Source organism: Trichosurus vulpecula, chromosome 9 (assembly GCF_011100635.1).
Source record: "Trichosurus vulpecula isolate mTriVul1 chromosome 9, mTriVul1.pri, whole genome shotgun sequence".
Classification (NCBI taxonomy): Eukaryota; Metazoa; Chordata; class Mammalia; order Diprotodontia; family Phalangeridae; genus Trichosurus; species Trichosurus vulpecula.
Window position 1 is genome coordinate 10,224,175 of NC_050581.1, and position 16,825 is coordinate 10,240,999.

The following is a 16,825-nucleotide window of genomic DNA, read 5'->3' on the forward strand; positions in this document are numbered from 1 at the left end:
AGCCACAGGGCAAAATAGAAATTGAAAGAATCCATCGATTGCCTCTTCAAATAGATCCCAAAAAGAAATCTCCTAGGAACACTGTCGCCAAATTCCAGAGCTCCCAGATCAAGGAGAAAATACTGCAAGCAGCCAGAAAAAAACAATTTGAGTATTGTGGAAACACAGTCAGAATAACCCAAGATCTAGCAGCTTCTACATTAAGAGATCAAAGGGCGTGGAATACGATATTCCGGAGGTCAATGGAGCTAGGATTAAAACCAAGAATCACCTACCCAGCAAAACTGAGTATCATGCTCCAAGGCAAAATATGGACTTTCAATAAAATAGAGGACTTTCAAGCTTTCTCAGTGAAAAGACCAGAACTGAATAGAAAATTGGACTTTCAAGCACAAGAATCAAGAGAAGCATGAAAAGGTAAACACAAAAGAGAAATCGCAAGGGACTCACTAAAGTTGAACTGTTTTGTTTACATTCCTCCATGGAAAGATGATGTGTATGATTCATGAGACCTCAGTACTAGGGTAGCTGAAGGGAACATGCATGTGTGTATACATATATACACACACACATATGTGTATATATGTGTATATGTGTGTGTGTGCATATATATATATACACACACATATACATACATAGAGAGAGAGAGAGGGAAGGAGGGCACAGGGTAACTTGAAGATGAAGGGATGATATCTAAAAGAAATAAAATAAAATTAAGGGATAAGAGAGGAATATATTGAGAGAGGGAGATAGGGAGAGACAGAATGGGGTAAATTATCTCGCATAAAAGTGGCAAGAAAAAGGAAGAGAAGGCAGGTGAGGGGGGAATGAGTGAATCTTGCTCTCATGGGATTTGACCTGAAGAGGGAATACCATACACACTCAATTGGGCAACTTACCCCACAGGAAAGAAGGAGGAAGAAGATAAAAAGGGGGAATGATATAAGGGAGGGTAGATGGGGGAGGAGGTAATCAAAAACAAACACTTTCAAAAGGGGACAAGGTCAAAGGAGAAAATTGGATAAAGGGTGATAGGTTAGGAAGGAGCAAAATATAGTGAGTCTTTCACAACATGAGTATTGTGGAAGGGTTATACATAATGATACGCATGTGGCCTATGTTGAATTGCTTGACTTCTTAGGGAGGGTAGGTGGGAAGGGAAGAGGGGAGAGAATTTGGAACTCAAAGTTTTAAAAACAGATGTTCAAAAACAACAAATAAAGGTTTTTGCATGCAACTAGAAAGTAAGATACACAGGCAATGGGGCTTAGATGCCCTACAAGAAAGAAAGGGAAAAGGGGATGGGAGGGGAGTGGGGTGACAGAAGGGAGGGCTGACTGGGGAACAGGGCAACCAGAATATACACCATCTTGGAGTGGGGGGGAGGGTAGAAATGGGGAGAAAATTTGTAATTCAAACTCCTGTGAAAATCAATGCTGAAAACTAAATATATTAAATAAATTAAATTTTAAAAAAACTACATGGTACTGGCTAAGAAATAGGGGGGTAGATCAATAGTTTAGGTACACAAGATACAGTAGTCAATGACTATAATAATCTACTGTTTGATAAACCCAAAGATCCCAGCTTCTGGGATAAGCACTCACTATTTGACAAAAACTGCTGAGAAAACTGGAAAAATAGTATGGCAGAAACTGGGTATAGACCATCTGACACCGTATATTAAAGTCCAACTCGGTACACAATTTTGATATAAAGGCTGATACTATAAACACATTAGGGGAGCAAGGAAAGTTTATTTGTCAGATCTATGCAGAATGGAGGAATTTATGACCAAACAAGAGATAGAGAACATTAAATTGAAAAGTTTTTGCACAAACAAAGCCAATGCAACCGAGATTAGGAGGAAAGCAGAAAGATGGGAAAGAATTTTTACAACCAGTGTCTCTGATAAAGGCCTCATTTCTAAAACATATAGAGAACTGAGTCTAATTTATAAGGAAGTCATTGCCCAATTGATAAATGGTCAAAGCATATGAACAAGCACTTTTCAGAGGAAGAAATTAAAGCTGTCTATAGTCATACAAAAAATGCTCTAAATCACTACTGATTTGAGAACTGCAAATCAAAACAATTCTAAGGTACCACATCACATCTATCAGATTGGCTAACATGACAAAACAGGAAAATGATAAATGTTGGAGAAGATGTGGGAAAATTGGAACACTAATGCACTGTTAGTGGAGTTGTGAACTGATCCAACCATTCTGGAGAACTATTTGGAACTATGACCAAAGGGCTATAAAAATATCCATACCCTTTGACCCAAGAATATCACTTCTAGATCTGTATCCCAAAGCGATCATAAAAATGGGAAAAGAACCCACATGCATAAAAATATTTATAGCAACTCTTTTTTGTGGTGATACCCATCAATTGGGAAATGGCTGAACAAATTATGGTATATGAATGTAATGGAATACTACTGTGCCATAGGAAATGATGAGCAGGCCATCTTCAGAAAACCTGGAAAGATTTATATCAACTAATGCTGAGTTCAGTGAGTAGAACCAGAACAACACTGTACGTAGTAATAGCCACACTGAGCCATGACTAACTTTCATAGACTTGGCTCTTCTCAGCAATGCAAGGATCTGAGATAACCCCAAGACTCATGATAGAAAATGCTGAATGCAGATGAAAGCATACTATCCGCTCTCTTTTGTTGCTGTTACTTTGTTTCTTTTTTCTTGTGGTTCCTCCCATGTTTCTAATTCTTCTTTACAACATTATTAATGTGAAAATGTTCAATATGAATGTATATGTAGAGCCTCTATCAGATTGCAAGCTGTCTTGGGGAGCGGGGAGAGGGAGAAAATTTAAAACTCAAAAGCTTATGGAAGGGAAATGTTGAAAACTAAAACAAATTTTATGAAAAAAAAAAGACATACAGAAAATAAAACTAAGGGAATAAAAAAAAAAGCCTTAGTCTGTATTAGGGTTTTTTTGGTTGACATATTACACTACTGACTTACATTGGGCTTTAAGTCAACTAAAATCCCAGATCTTTTTCAAATCCACTGCTGTCTAGCCATGTACCCCCATCTTCACCTTGTGAACTGAATTTGCCTCCAAGTATAAGATTCTGCATTTGTCCCTATTAACTTTGATCTTATTCAGCCCAATGTTCTGAGCCTGTCAGGATTCTTTCGGATCCTGTTAGCCAGTGAGTTAAACTATCATTCCCAGTCTGTTATCATTTGCAAATAAGAGTACCATTTATGTCTTTTCCAAGTGACTGAAAAAAATGTTAAACAGCAAAGGGCCAACTGTACGTCCCTCAGAACTCCAATAGAGATCTCAGTTCTATCTAATCGATCAGTTGGGTCCAAATTCACTTAAATGTACATAGCACCAATGCAATATTCACAGCACCTACAGCAGCTAGGAATGTGCAGGCATAGTTCTGAATCCCAAAGCATAACAAGACTCTCCACGTGGAAGCCAGAACCAAAACATTTATTCAAACACCAGAAAGCCAAATCCTTCATAGCCACAAAGAAATCTACACACGTTAGCAATGCAGGGGGCACTGCCTTCCCCATTAGGGCCTTCCCACAAAGGAACACCCTCAAGCACAATCACTCCCTCCCTCAAGCAGGCCAGTTCCTTGGCCTGTTCTCCGAAGGCCTCTTCTCCCTCCAAGCCGCAACTCCCACGGTCTCTCCCAGCTCTGCTCCACCACAGGCTTCAAGTGACTCAAACTCATGTGACTTAGACCTCTGTGTGACTCAAGCAGGTCACATGGGCCTATGAATGGAAGGGAAAGATCTTCCCATATATTACCATTACAATGTACTACTCTTTATCTGTCTCAATCTTGTTCACAAGAATAGCAGGAGAAACTTTGTCAAATGCTTTGTGAAAATCTGGGCAAACTTGTAATTAAAAAATTCTTAGATTTGTCTGGCATGTCCTTGAAGAAACGATATCTGTTCTTTGTTCACTGCTTCTTTTTTAACATTCACTAAGCAACCTTTGATAATATGTTCCAGAATTTTGTCAGGAATTTAATCCTAGCTCAATGGCCCTTCATTTAGACTTCACTCTCTTCCCTTGAGAGAGAGAGATGCCCTTTCCTAATGCTGCATCACCTGTCTTTTCTCCACACTGAGAACTCAGCACTCACCTCTGCCTGTTCTTTCAGTACCATGAGATGTTCATCTGGGCCGTTACGTGTTCTCTTAGCTCCCTACTAGTCATTTTTATCCTGGTAAAGAAAACAGGAGTAAAATAAAAGTTAAATGGTTCTACCATCTCATCAAACCTAAACAGCAGTTCCACGGCCTTTTTTCAGCTTTCTCCTCTTTTCATAGCTTAGTTTTCCTCCCTGGAGTCTGAGTGTCAGCACTCTTGAAAGTCACTACGCTTTTGTGTTCATTTTCCACTAACTCTCCACACTCCCATCTTCTGTAAGTCTCTGTTCAATCAAAAAAACCGTTATTAAACTATAAGTCTTTGTTCAGTCAAAACACCTTTAATAAACCCCTTGTCTATGCCAAGCACCATGGCAGGCACAGGAATACAAGGACAAAAATAACAATCTCTAACCTCAAAAAGCTCATATTCTATACCACTGTGCACATGTGCACACGTACACAATACATATATAAAGTTGTTCAATCTAAGTCAATGAGTAAATTTTTGTGCCTCCACATTACTCTTTAAACATTTAAACACTTGTCACTCAAACTGTTCCTTTATCTCCAGAATTTCATTCTTCAGAGTCTTCTATCTTTCCTTAGTTTACTTTCTTCTGTCTCACCTATGTCCATCTAGTTATCTGTCTATGCCTAATGCTTTTGCTTTCCCACTCCCTACTATCTCAACTCCTTGCAATCCGGCTCTTGTTCCCACCACTCTACTGTGTAATTGCTCTCAAGGGTCACAAATGAACACCGAATAATCAAATCACATTTCTTTGATCAGTCATTCTTGACCTCTCCTCTACTTTGATATGACTGAGCACTTCCTCCCCTCCTGGGTACTCTTGCCTCCGCTGACTTCAGAAATATTACGTTCTCATGCTCCTCAAATGGCACCTTCGCTGTATCATTCACTGTCCTCTTTCAAGCCTCTTGTGGGTGCTGCCCAGTCATTTTCTTTCCCCTATGTATCATCTCTCCTGTGGTAATCATAATTATTCTCATAATTTTGACTCCTACCTCTATGAAGAGACTACCTACAATTATCCTTTCCACATTGTGACTTTCCGTATCAAAATTTCACTATATCACGAGTTGGCATAAGAAATTAAATGGGAATTTTCAGGAGTTTAATGAAAGCCTCAGATGACACATAAAAAGTTTAGAAACTCAGAAAATAGTAATTCAGACTTCTTCTCTGGCACAAAGGGAGGTCCAATAAATCTTACGAGAATTTTCCATTCCGAGGGGGTGCCACATCCCAAATCCCTGCGTGGAAAGGATAACTATACACCAACCTCAATCTCCAGTCCTGATCACGCTTCTTCAATCTAGACAAATATCTCCATCAATCAGCAGTTAAAACTCCTGCCTCTGCTTTGTCTATATGCCTCACCTCTTATTCCCAATAACTAAGATGTATTTCATGTCTAAGACATTTGTCACATATGCACTCTTCTTACACCATCACCACCTTAGTGTAAGTACTTACTACCACCTAACCAGAGTGCTGCAATCACCTCTTAATAAACGTTCGTGACCCTACTCACCTCAGTCTAATCTGGTCTTCCTTCGTACCACTAGCAGAATAATCATCCTTACATCTTATTCCAGGACTCAGAAATCTTTAGTGGGGTCCCTATTTACTATTGAGAAAAGTTCAAACTCCTCTGCCTGGCACTCGAGGTCTTTTACAATCAGACTACACACCATTTTTCTAGCCTTATCTTACGTTACCCACCTCCAAAAACTACATTCTAGCTAAACTAGTCTTCCCTGATCCCCAAAACAGTCTTCAAGTAATTCCCTCTGCTTGAAATGGTCTTCCTATCCTTTCTTTAAAGCACAGTTCAGTACCAATTCTTCCATGAAGACCTTCCCTAGTTCTCCCTCAATCCCTGACATATCGTTCCCACTCAGATTTCACAGAATTTTGCTTTGAAATTCTCTAAAGCACTTAGCACATAAAGTATATTATGAACTTTTCGATCTTATGTTGTATTAGCCATTAAGCTTGCATCTTCTTCTTAAACTTTGTACCTTTCCAAACACCTAGCCAGATGTCTACACGTAGTAGGCCCTTAACAAGTTGTGTTCCTTCACTTATTTATCAGCATCTGTATGGATGTGTGCATATCAGCACCCTGAAGGATGCAAAAAAAAAAATGCAACCTCTACCCACCTTCTAAACTCACAATGTTCGTTAAGAGTTACACTGGATCAGGAGTTTGAAAGATGGCTAAATCACAAGATTGCTAATCTTGGCTTGACCACTTATGAAATATACCAGGTATGAATTTATCAATCAGTGAATCTCATGGAGCCCTGCACATAGAAGTAAGAAATACTTCTATCCTATATACCTCCTATGGTTATTGCAAGAAGCACATGGTAAAAGCACAGAAGCACTCTGAAAATTTTAACATACTACATAAATAAAAGGTATTTTTATCAAAGATCACAGAAATTTAAATCTAAAACTGACAATTCAACCTTTCATTTTATAGATGAAAAAACTGAATTAACAGAGTTAAGTAACCTACTAGTTAATCAATATCTAAGAAACACCCAAAGTGTACTGTGGAAAATGTATTTGCTACTATCTTCCCCACTCCTTTCAAATTGCTCTTTCTTGGGGGTCGGGGTGGTAGGGTGGACAGACAGACCTGTAATTTCACTGATGTAGAGAATTTCATTGGTAGCTAGGTGGCACAGTGGATAGAGCACCAGGCTCATCTTCCTGAGTTCAAATTCAGCCTCAGAGACTTAATAGCTATGTGACCCTGGGCAAATCGCTTAACCCTATTTGCCTCAGGTTCCTCAGCTTTTACTGAGCTGGAGAAAGAAATACCACTCCAGTATCCTTGCCAAGAAAACCCCAAATGTCATAAAGAGTCAAACACGACTGAAATGACTGAACAACAAAGAGATTGTTCAAAATTGTAAAATGTTGAGAGGTGTCTAAGGCACTGACAGTTTAAGTGATTTTCCTAGGATTACAAAACCCGTATGTATCAGTTAGGACCTGAACCCATCTTCCTGACTCCTAGCTAGCTAGCTCTCTAACCATTATGTCATACTGCTTCTTGCTTTATATTTACTTATCTAAGTTAAAACTGGGAAGGACCTTAGACACCACTTAATCCAACCTCTAGATTATTTTACGGACGAGGGAAATGAGGTCCAGAAAAGATAAGTGATTTGCCCAGGTCACTGGCAGCAGCCAGAATTCAAACTGAAGTTCTCCAAAACCAAACCTGGTGTTCTTGCCAGTCTTTATCTGCGCTATTTTCTCCCAACAGAATGTAAGGTTTCTTTTTGTCTTTCTATCCCAGGACCTAAGCACAATGCCCAGGACATAGATGCTCCCATGTTGCATGACTGGATTTCATGGATGACAAAACTAAGGCCAAACAGATTAAATGATTTGCCTAAGATTTCAACAAGGATTTGAACTGAGGGACTCTTGTAAAGTCTAGAGTTCTTTCCTTTAAACCACACTTTAAGCCCTACCCTAAAGTAGGGTTCCCCATATAGGTTCTTCAGTTCCTAGGATGAAACAAACCAACTTTGGGGTCTAGGGGAGGAGAAACATCAATTTCATACTTTTTACAGAAACAACTCATGAAGGATAATATTACAACTCTTTTTTAAAACAAATCTGTCCATGAACACACAGCTAACAAGTATGTAAGATACTTACTAAGATCCAGCCCCCACCCCCACCCCAAACTCTGTCTCTCTAGGTCTCAAAAATTTCGATGGTTTAGTTAACCAATTCAACTATGCTCTGTCCTTGAACCTTAGCCCATTGTCCTAAGGAAGCACTTCCAAACTCCAGTTCCGAAATACTCCCATATTCTGCCTGCTCCATCAAGTGCTGCTAAACACAGCTGGATGAGTCACACACACCTCATGACTTGAGATCATTACAACTTATATTCTTCCCTCAACTCGGTCTACACAGCTAATCCTTTTACTTTTCCTTGATCCACTCTCTATCACTCTTCCCACATTGGCTGTCCCAAATTGTCTCTTCTCAAACTATCTGTATCACCACATGCCCACCCTCTCTCAGAGGACCTTCCCTCACACTTCATTGAAGGAAAAAAAAAGCAGGCCATTGCAACAAAGTTCCCTCTCAACTGTACAATCCCCTATCCTTTTCAGTCTCATTCCAGTCTCATGGTGGTAGATAACCCCCTTCTTTGTAAGTACCAACTCCTCTATTTACATCCTTGATCCCATCCCATTCTATCACCTCCAGAATTTACTGCCTTCCATTGTCCCTCCTCTACCTCTAATGTTCAACCTCTCCTTATCCACTGGCCCCTTCCACACTGCCAACATATCCAGATCTTCCCTATCTTTAAAAATCTTTTATTTGGTCTTACTCTCAACTTCCTTTTTCAGTATCAGAATCCTAGAATGTCCACACTTACTGCTTCTACTTCTTCACCTCCCTTTCACTTCTCAATCCTTTTGTAATCTGGCCTCCATCACAATCATTCTATGGTCTGAGGTCACCAATTATCTCTTTATTGCTAAAACCAATGGCCTTTTCTCAGTCCTTATCCTGCTAAATATCTGAAGCGTGACACGAAGGACCGCTCTGTCCTTCTGGAAACACTACTCCCTGAGTTTTTCTGACACTACTTATGTTCTATTTTTCTGACCCATCTTTCTCAATCTTCATTGCAGGATAATCTCTCATGTCTTACCCCCTATATATTGGCATATCCCAGGTCTCTATCTTGGGCCTTTCAAGCTTCTCTCTACATACTCTTGTTATCATAAATTCCCAAAGATTCAACTATCATCTCTAGGCAGATGACCCCCAAATCTACATCCTAATCTCTCTACTAAGCTTCAGTCCTGCATCTCCAGTTATATGTTAAGCCATCTCAACGTGGATGTCCCACAGGTATGTCAACTCAACAAATGCAAAACAGAGCACATTCTCTTTTTCCCCTAAACTCAGGCTCCTCCTAACTTTCCCATTTCTGATGAGGGCACCACCACACTTCTAATCACTCATGTTCGAGACCTAAAAGTCATCCTCAGCTCTTTAGTCTTACTTTCCTCCAACAATATTCAATCAGTTACCAAGGTCTTATAAATCCCAACTTCTTAACTATCTACTCCTAACCATTCATTTTATCTTTACTCACAGCACAGTCACACTAGACCAAGCCCTTATCACCTCTCTCTGGACTACCACAACAGCCCAATGCCCTAACCTACCTGTGCTCTGCCTGGTCCTTCTCCAGTCTGTCTTCCACACAGGTGACAAGGTGATATCACTAAAGTGCAGTTAACCTAACAATGTTACTTCTCTGCTCAAGAAATTTCTGTAATTCAGCAATGCCTTTGTGATAAAACAAAAACTACTCTTTGGCACTTAAAGCTTTTCACAATCTCGCTCCAGCCTATGTTTCCAGGCTGATTATGTATTACCCTTTCCAGGATCCATTCTAGGAGCCTGCCAAACTGGTCTACTTGCTATTATCTATATCCCATCTCCTTCCTGCCTGTGTCTGTCCCCTGCCTAGAATACTATCTTCCCATTCCCCTACCCCTTAGTACCTTTATTGTCAACTCAAATGCTATCTGACTTCCCTTGTTGTGCTTCCCTCCCCCAATCACTGTGTCTTTATGTTGTACACACACATACATACACACACACACGCAACATATATTATATACATATACAGTATACATATAGTATACACACATGTATATTTTATATATATATATATATGTATACTGTGTGTAGAAAGAGGAAGCACAGGGCAATGGATAAAAGAAAAACCAGCTATGAAATCAGTAAGGCCTGGGTTCAAGTTCTGATAAAGCCTAGGGAAATGACCCTAGAGAAGTCATTTAACCTCTTCGTGTTACAGGCACCAGGGCAATTGGGCAACTTCTAAAGACTACAAATTAAAAAGGTGTCACTCTACATGGGTAGAGGGAGTTTCCACACCTTGGGAGACTCAGACAACAACGAAATCACAGGTTTAGTCCCTAAGATTACTTCTTCCTTACTACCATGTTTATATTCTGCACCCTAAACACCCCCACGGCAATAGAAGCAGCTTAAGAGCAGGGACTATCTTGCTTTGGTATTTGTAAAGCTAGCACAGTGCCTAGCACGTTAAAAAGTACTTGATAAATGTCTAGTTTGATTTGCTCCTCATTCATAAAAACGCATCAAGTGATGACTTCTTAGGAGCTCAGTTTCATGTGTAAGATCCTTTCTGGATCTCAATTCTATGATTCTAAGATAAATGCTCCAACTAGCTATTTCTGAAACACAAAAGGAAAACATCTTGATTAAAAAAAACCAACTAACTTTAACTCAACTTCTGTAAATCAAATTCACTGTTCCTCTGGTTATCCGATTACAAAAAGAAAGGAGACAGGGAAATTTGGGTCCTGGTGAGGCTCCTGTTCTAATCAACTAGCCCCTGCTCCCTTTCTCATGCTCTTGAGCTCAACACTTTTCCCTCTGTGTCCATTCTAAGGAGATAGATTATATCCAACTCAGGTTCCCAGCTATGAAGAGATTTTTTTAGAAACTATACATCCAAACTCATGCCAATGATTAACTTTTTAAAAAATTTTAATTAATTTTTAGTTTTCAACATTCACTTATATAAGATTTTATAAGATTAAGAGTTCGAAATTTTCCCTCTTTTTCCCCCTCCCCAAAACAGCATGCAATCTGATACAGGCTATACATGTATAAACATATTTCCACATTAGTAGCATTGTGAAAGAATTAAAACAAAATGGAAAAACCACAAGAAAAAAGAGAGAGAGACAGGGAGAAAACAATATACTTGGATCTGCATTCAGACTCCATAGATCTTTCTCTGGATGTGGATAGCATTTTCCATCATGAGTCTTTTGGAATTGTCTTAGATCATTGCATTGCTGAGGAGAACCTAAGTCTGCTGGTCATCGCACTGTGTTGCTATTACTGTGTACAACATTCTCCTGGTTCTGCTCAACTTCACTCAGCACTGGTTCATGTAAAGCTTTCTGAAATCTGCCTGCTCATTTTTTTATGGAACAAAAGTATTCCTTTACTTTCATGTACCACAACTTTTTCAGCCATTCCCCTACTGATGGGCATTCCCCTCAATTTCCAGTTCTTGGCCACCATAAAAAGAGCTGCTATAAATATTTTTATACATGTGGGTCCTTTTCCCATTTGTATGATCTCTTCGGGATACAGCCCTAGGAGTGGTATTGCTGGGTCAAAGGGCATGCACATTTTCATAGCCCTTTGGGCATAGCTCCAAATCGCCCTCCAGAATGGCTGGATCAGTTCACAACTCCACCAACAATGTATTAGTGTTCCAATTTTCCCACATCTTCTCCAACATTTATCATTTTCCTGTTTTGTCATATTAGTCAATCTAACAGGGATAATGTAGTACTACTAATTAACTTCTGGAGTAAAAGCAGTTAGCCACCTTTCCCTGCAAGTTCTAGCCACAGTATTTTTCTAGGATACTATTAAATTCTTTGTTTCTACCTTCAAGCTAGTTCCCTTTCCCCTCCTCTGCCTTTCCTTCTCCTATTCCCTTGGCTGTGCCTGTGTACACCTCAGATGTGTTGTTATTCACAGTGTGTATGCTCATCATAGACAAGGTACTCAAAAATTCTGTTGCCTGAATACAATGTGTGCTAGATTGTTCTAGACACTAAATGTTCTGATGGTGTCACATGTCTCTGTATTTCCAATATTCTATTTCCAAGCAGCCATATCCAGCCCAAAACTCAGTCTCAGTTTTCTGTAGAGGGTGATTTAAACTTACACAGTCAAAATTTAGGCCTGTAACCTGCCTTCCATTTATAATATCGTTGCTATGAAACAAACTACCCCATAACATTGTTTTGCCTGGTCATATGTTCACAGTACTAAGTAACTGTTATTCATTAGCTTTGGGGTATGCTTATGCTTACACTCAATAAAGACCCCTCTTTAGCAGCTTTGAACAAGCTGAATCAGCGCTAGGACAGTCAAGGCAGGGAGTTTAAGTGTATTAGCGAGTACTTAAATATTCATTAATTTCTCAACATCCTATGCATACAATATCCTTGCCTGTGATCTGTATTTTCCTCATTCAGCCTGGAGTGCCATCCCTCCTTACTTCCACTTCCCTGTCTTACTTTAAGACACAGCTCAAGGATCATCTTTTGCATGAAACCTTTCATTTCTTCCAACTGCTAGAGAGCCCATTAAACTACCTTCCATTTTTACTACTTTGTGCATATTTGTATTTATACTGCATTTATCTATATACATACTTGTCTCTCCCATTAGACTATAAACTCCTTTAAAGATTACTTCATTCTTTGTAGGTATATTCCCAGCATGTCTGGCCTACAGCATCTGCTTAATAAATATTTGTTAAACAATTGATTTCTGGGTTTGCCTTCCCTCCAAAAGACCTCCAAGCTATAAGAAGTTATTTATAAAATACTAAAGGCTCTTTCCTCACAACAATCTTGTAAGGGAAGGAGTATAATTATGATCTCCATTTTTTAACAGTTAAATGACTGGCCTAAAGTGAACTACTCCAAGGCCAACCAATGAATGCCCTTTGCAAAGCTTCAGGCTGTTTCTTTGCATAGTCCAGCACACATAACTTGTAACTTCTCAATGTCTATGCAATGTTCTACACATAAAAGGCAATCAAAAAATGTTACCCAAACACAAGACTAGATTGTTAATTTTTTAAAAGTGGTAAAATCAACTTTCCATTATGATCCAATAAATGGTATGGATAATCTACAAGCCATTTATATTTACATTTAGAATATACTTATTATTTTTCCAGCAAGATTTGTCTTCTAATTATTACTTCCTTGGGCAATGGAAATATAAACTATAAGCCAGCTGCAGAATTCTGACATAAAAGATATCATCCATAATGTATAGGGCTAGGAGAGGTGTTCTGGTCATGTGGCAAGAGTAAGGATTAACAGATGGACAGCCCAAGTACTGTGCTGGTTTAAAAATAAAGGCCCTGGAAAGGGTGGAGAGATGCTCCATAAGAAGTTTGTGGATACATTCAAAAAAGAATCTGACAAAAGGAATGATGAGTTTGGGGGTGGGGGAAGGGTACCCACATCAAAAGAAACAAAGCACCTTTGCAGGCAATCTTAAAATTAATTTGTAATTCCTTAACATATACTGATAGCAATAAAAGGAACACTAGAAAGTAGAAGAAAGTGTTTTGAGATTTTAAAATTTGTAGGGTAAATCCACAAAGCAAATAAATACTGTTGGGTCAACTGCTTCCAAGGCGACTTTAAGATATAAAAGAAATTAAAAACAAAGAGAATTCCACATACACGTGTAATTTCATAGGATCAGAGCTCAGTAGTAGAAAGGCGCCCTGGAGATAATCGTGCCCAATGCCTTCACTGGACAGATAGGAACACTAAGGCACAGAGAGACTTCACCTCCTTGCCCTGGGTAACGCGATCAAATATAAAATGCTTTGCCTAGCTCTTGAAAGCCCTTCACAGCCTGGTCCCTTTCTACCTTTGCAGCCTTCCTACACCTTACTGCCTCCTCCCTACTCTCCACTCTATAGCTAGCTAACCTACTTATTGGTTCCTCTCACAAGATAGTCCCGGTCTCTCACACCTGCAAAGTTCTCCCCCCTCACCTCTAAGTCCTGCTTTTTCTACCACAGGCCTTTCCCGGTCCCTCCCACAGCTAGAGCCTCTAACACTGATTAATTTCGGGGTAATTGACATCATCTCTCCTTCAGAACGGCAGCTCCTCCAGGGCACAGACCTATTTTTGCCTTTCTTTGTATCTGCGGGGCTTAGCGTGACGCCGGGCACCCAATACATGTTTGGGGAGTGCCTGACTCTTATCCCAGGGCTCTTTCCACCAGGCTCCCTCTTTCTGTAGGTTACCCGGCTCCAAAAGTGAAAGGTTTTAGGTTGGTTGACTTTTTTTTTGGTAGTTTTATTTATTTATTTTTTTGTGGGCGTCGTTGTGCGTGCACCGAGAAGCCCAGCCAGGTCTGGGTTCCTCCCCACCTCCTACAACGATCTCTCGCTCAGGTACCAGAAAATCGAGGTCTGAAGTCTACACAGCCCTTCCAGAACGGCGGCAGCCCGCACCCGTGCATGGTGGTAGTCATCTTTCTCCCACTAGAGATCGGATTGAGCAGCGAGAAGAGGAAAAACAAATCTTCCCCAAACACGTGTTTGATGAATGTGTGAAAAAAAAAAAAGTAATTCCCATTCAAACATTTCAAGACGCTGAGCGAATATTCAGACAAGTTTCTAGGGCGAGGAGGATTCTTAGTCCTCGGGTGATGGAATTCACTTGCACCCCACCCCCTCCCCGGGTACCCCGGGAGCAGCCGCGGCTCTTCACACCTAGTTAGCCCTCGGCTCACAGAGTGAACACAAAGATAGGTGAGGGGATGTCCTGCCTTCGGCGGCCCCGCATACGGGGCAGAAGACTCCGGAGGGGCTGGCGGGGAAGGGTCCGGAGTCCGTCCGCTCCGCCCCCTACCCCAGACACCCGCCCGGCCCGGGGCAGAGGCCGGCCCGGGGAGCCCGGGCACCCCCTCCCCTCCGCTCTGCTCCGCTCCCCCCCGCGCCGCCGCCCCCGCCTCCTCACAATCCCCGTCTGCGGTCTGTCTGGCCGAGCTGGCGGCCGAGCCCCGGGAGCAGTCCTCCTCTGCCTACCCCCAGCCGCCCGACCACCACCAGCGCCCCCGGGGCCCGCGCCATGTTGGAGAAAGGGGCCGCAGCCCCAGCGCCCCCGTCCGCCTCCGCCGCCGCCCCGGCCCCTCCCCCCCTCCGGCTCACCCGCCGCCCCTGGGACCAGCCCCGTGGCCGCCAGGAGGAGAAACATCTGGTAGCGGGGGGGCACGGTCGCCTTCCCCGCGACGGCCGCCGCCGCCGTGGCCGCCTCCATGGTCCCCCGTCGTAGTCCGCGTCCGGTCCTTTCCAGGGGCCGGGGCCGCGTCTCGGTGCCCCCGCCCCGAGGAACCAGAGAGCCTCGCCTCGCGCCGCGGCCTCGTTCGGCCCCTTTGTAACTGCTCGGGGGTGGCCCTCCCATTGGCTGCGAGGGACGTCCCGGCCCCGCCTCCCGGCAGCTGCCGAGACGGGAGAACAACAAGACAGGCGAGAGCCCGGCCCGCAGGGCCGCAGCCAATCCGGGGCCGGAGGGCGCGGGGAACGGCCGGGCCCCCGCCCCCCTTCGAGTCCCTCCGCAGGCTCACCACTCCCACCCCGCCCCCTCCTCAGCCCCACCCCCTCACCCCGCGTCCCCCACGCCGGAGGCTTTGGCTGGTGCAAGAAGGGGGGAGCGGCGAGCCGTGCAGTGGAAGAGGAAGGTGCAGCCAAGCGAGGGGCTCTGGGGTCCCTAGAGCTGGGGGGCGCCCGCGGGGCGAGAGCTCCTTGTGCCAGCAGAGGGGAAGCGCTCGAGGACCGGGGGCCTCCTTACGTTCTCCACACTTTGTGCCCGGGGAGGGTGGCGTCCGCACCCAGTTCCCGGGGGACCGTTATCGCTCTCGGGCTCTGCAGAGCCGCAGCTAGCTCCGGGCCACTCTTCCGTCCCCACCCCCACTCCTCCTCCGAGCCCCGGGCCAGTGCCCACTCCGCGCGTCCCCCCTTCCCCCTCCGCCCTCAGAGACGCGACCTCGGGGCCCTCTGCTCTTAAGCACTCTAACTGTTGAGCCCGGGAAGGGAAGCAGGCCGAGGGTGGCGAACCTGGTCCTCTAGTAACTCCAGCGACGGGACGGGTCTACTCCACGCCCCACGCACGATCGCCGAGAGCCCCGAGGACTGCGGGAGCCTGGGCCCCCTGGCCCGGCTCGTCCCCTCTCTGAAAGCCCAATAAACTCAGGAGAAACTAGGAAGGAGCAGGGAGAGCAGATGCGGAGAAGAGGCGCCGCGCCTGCAAACCACAAGTGGCTAATGTTTTAAACCTCCAGTGTTTGCGTTACAACGGTTATCCAGTGCGCCTCTTTGGGGAATCTTTGGTTTCCTTGAAGACGAAAATAAGCTGAACTACTTTTCCATTCTTGATTTTCTCAACCGAGAGACACTCCTCCCACCTTCACTTCAGCGTGTGCCAAAATAATTCAGCAGCCAGACTTCTGATTCTGCAATAAAATACTTTTACTTTCGATACAAATACCGTGCAGTTTTTGAACACTAAACTTTTTTTTTAACAGAAAACTTAAATATCTATCTTCTGTTTGAATTAAATCTTTTGGTTTTTTCCACTTAACGAATGATCACTCCTTGCCTCAGCCCCCAGGCTTCCTTCAAGTCACTGCTAAAATCCCACCTTCTGCAACAAGTCCCCCTTAATCCCTCCCTGAAGTAATCGTCTCCAGTTCATGCTGTTTATGTTTTGTTGGTTCACAGTGGTTTGCTTATTGTCTGCAGTTAGACTGAGGTTCTTGATGGCCAGGACTGTTTTGTATCTCCTGTGCCGGACACAAAGTAGGTGCTTTATAAACGCTTATCGACTTGACTTGTAGACTTGGATAAGGAACTCGTCTTCCTTTACGGATTCCCTTAAAAGGTGTTTGGCGATAACGTCTTAATTAAAGTGGTTAAGAAAACACTTTAAATCTAGAGACTTTAAAAGCCTAGTAAGA

The 16,825-nt window shown here is 42.9% G+C and overlaps 1 protein-coding gene across 1 annotated transcript in view; it reads right to left on the reverse strand.

The window, feature by feature from the left end:
* The window catches only part of TGFBR1 (transforming growth factor beta receptor 1), a 73,354-nt gene extending 58,081 nt beyond the window's left edge, over positions 1-15,273 (reverse strand). Inside the window, exon 1 of the mRNA XM_036737833.1 lies at positions 15,021-15,273. Coding sequence (XP_036593728.1) covers positions 15,021-15,273 — 253 coding nt within the window. The remainder of the gene's footprint in view (positions 1-15,020) is intronic.
* Positions 15,274-16,825: the final 1,552 nt, after the last annotated feature.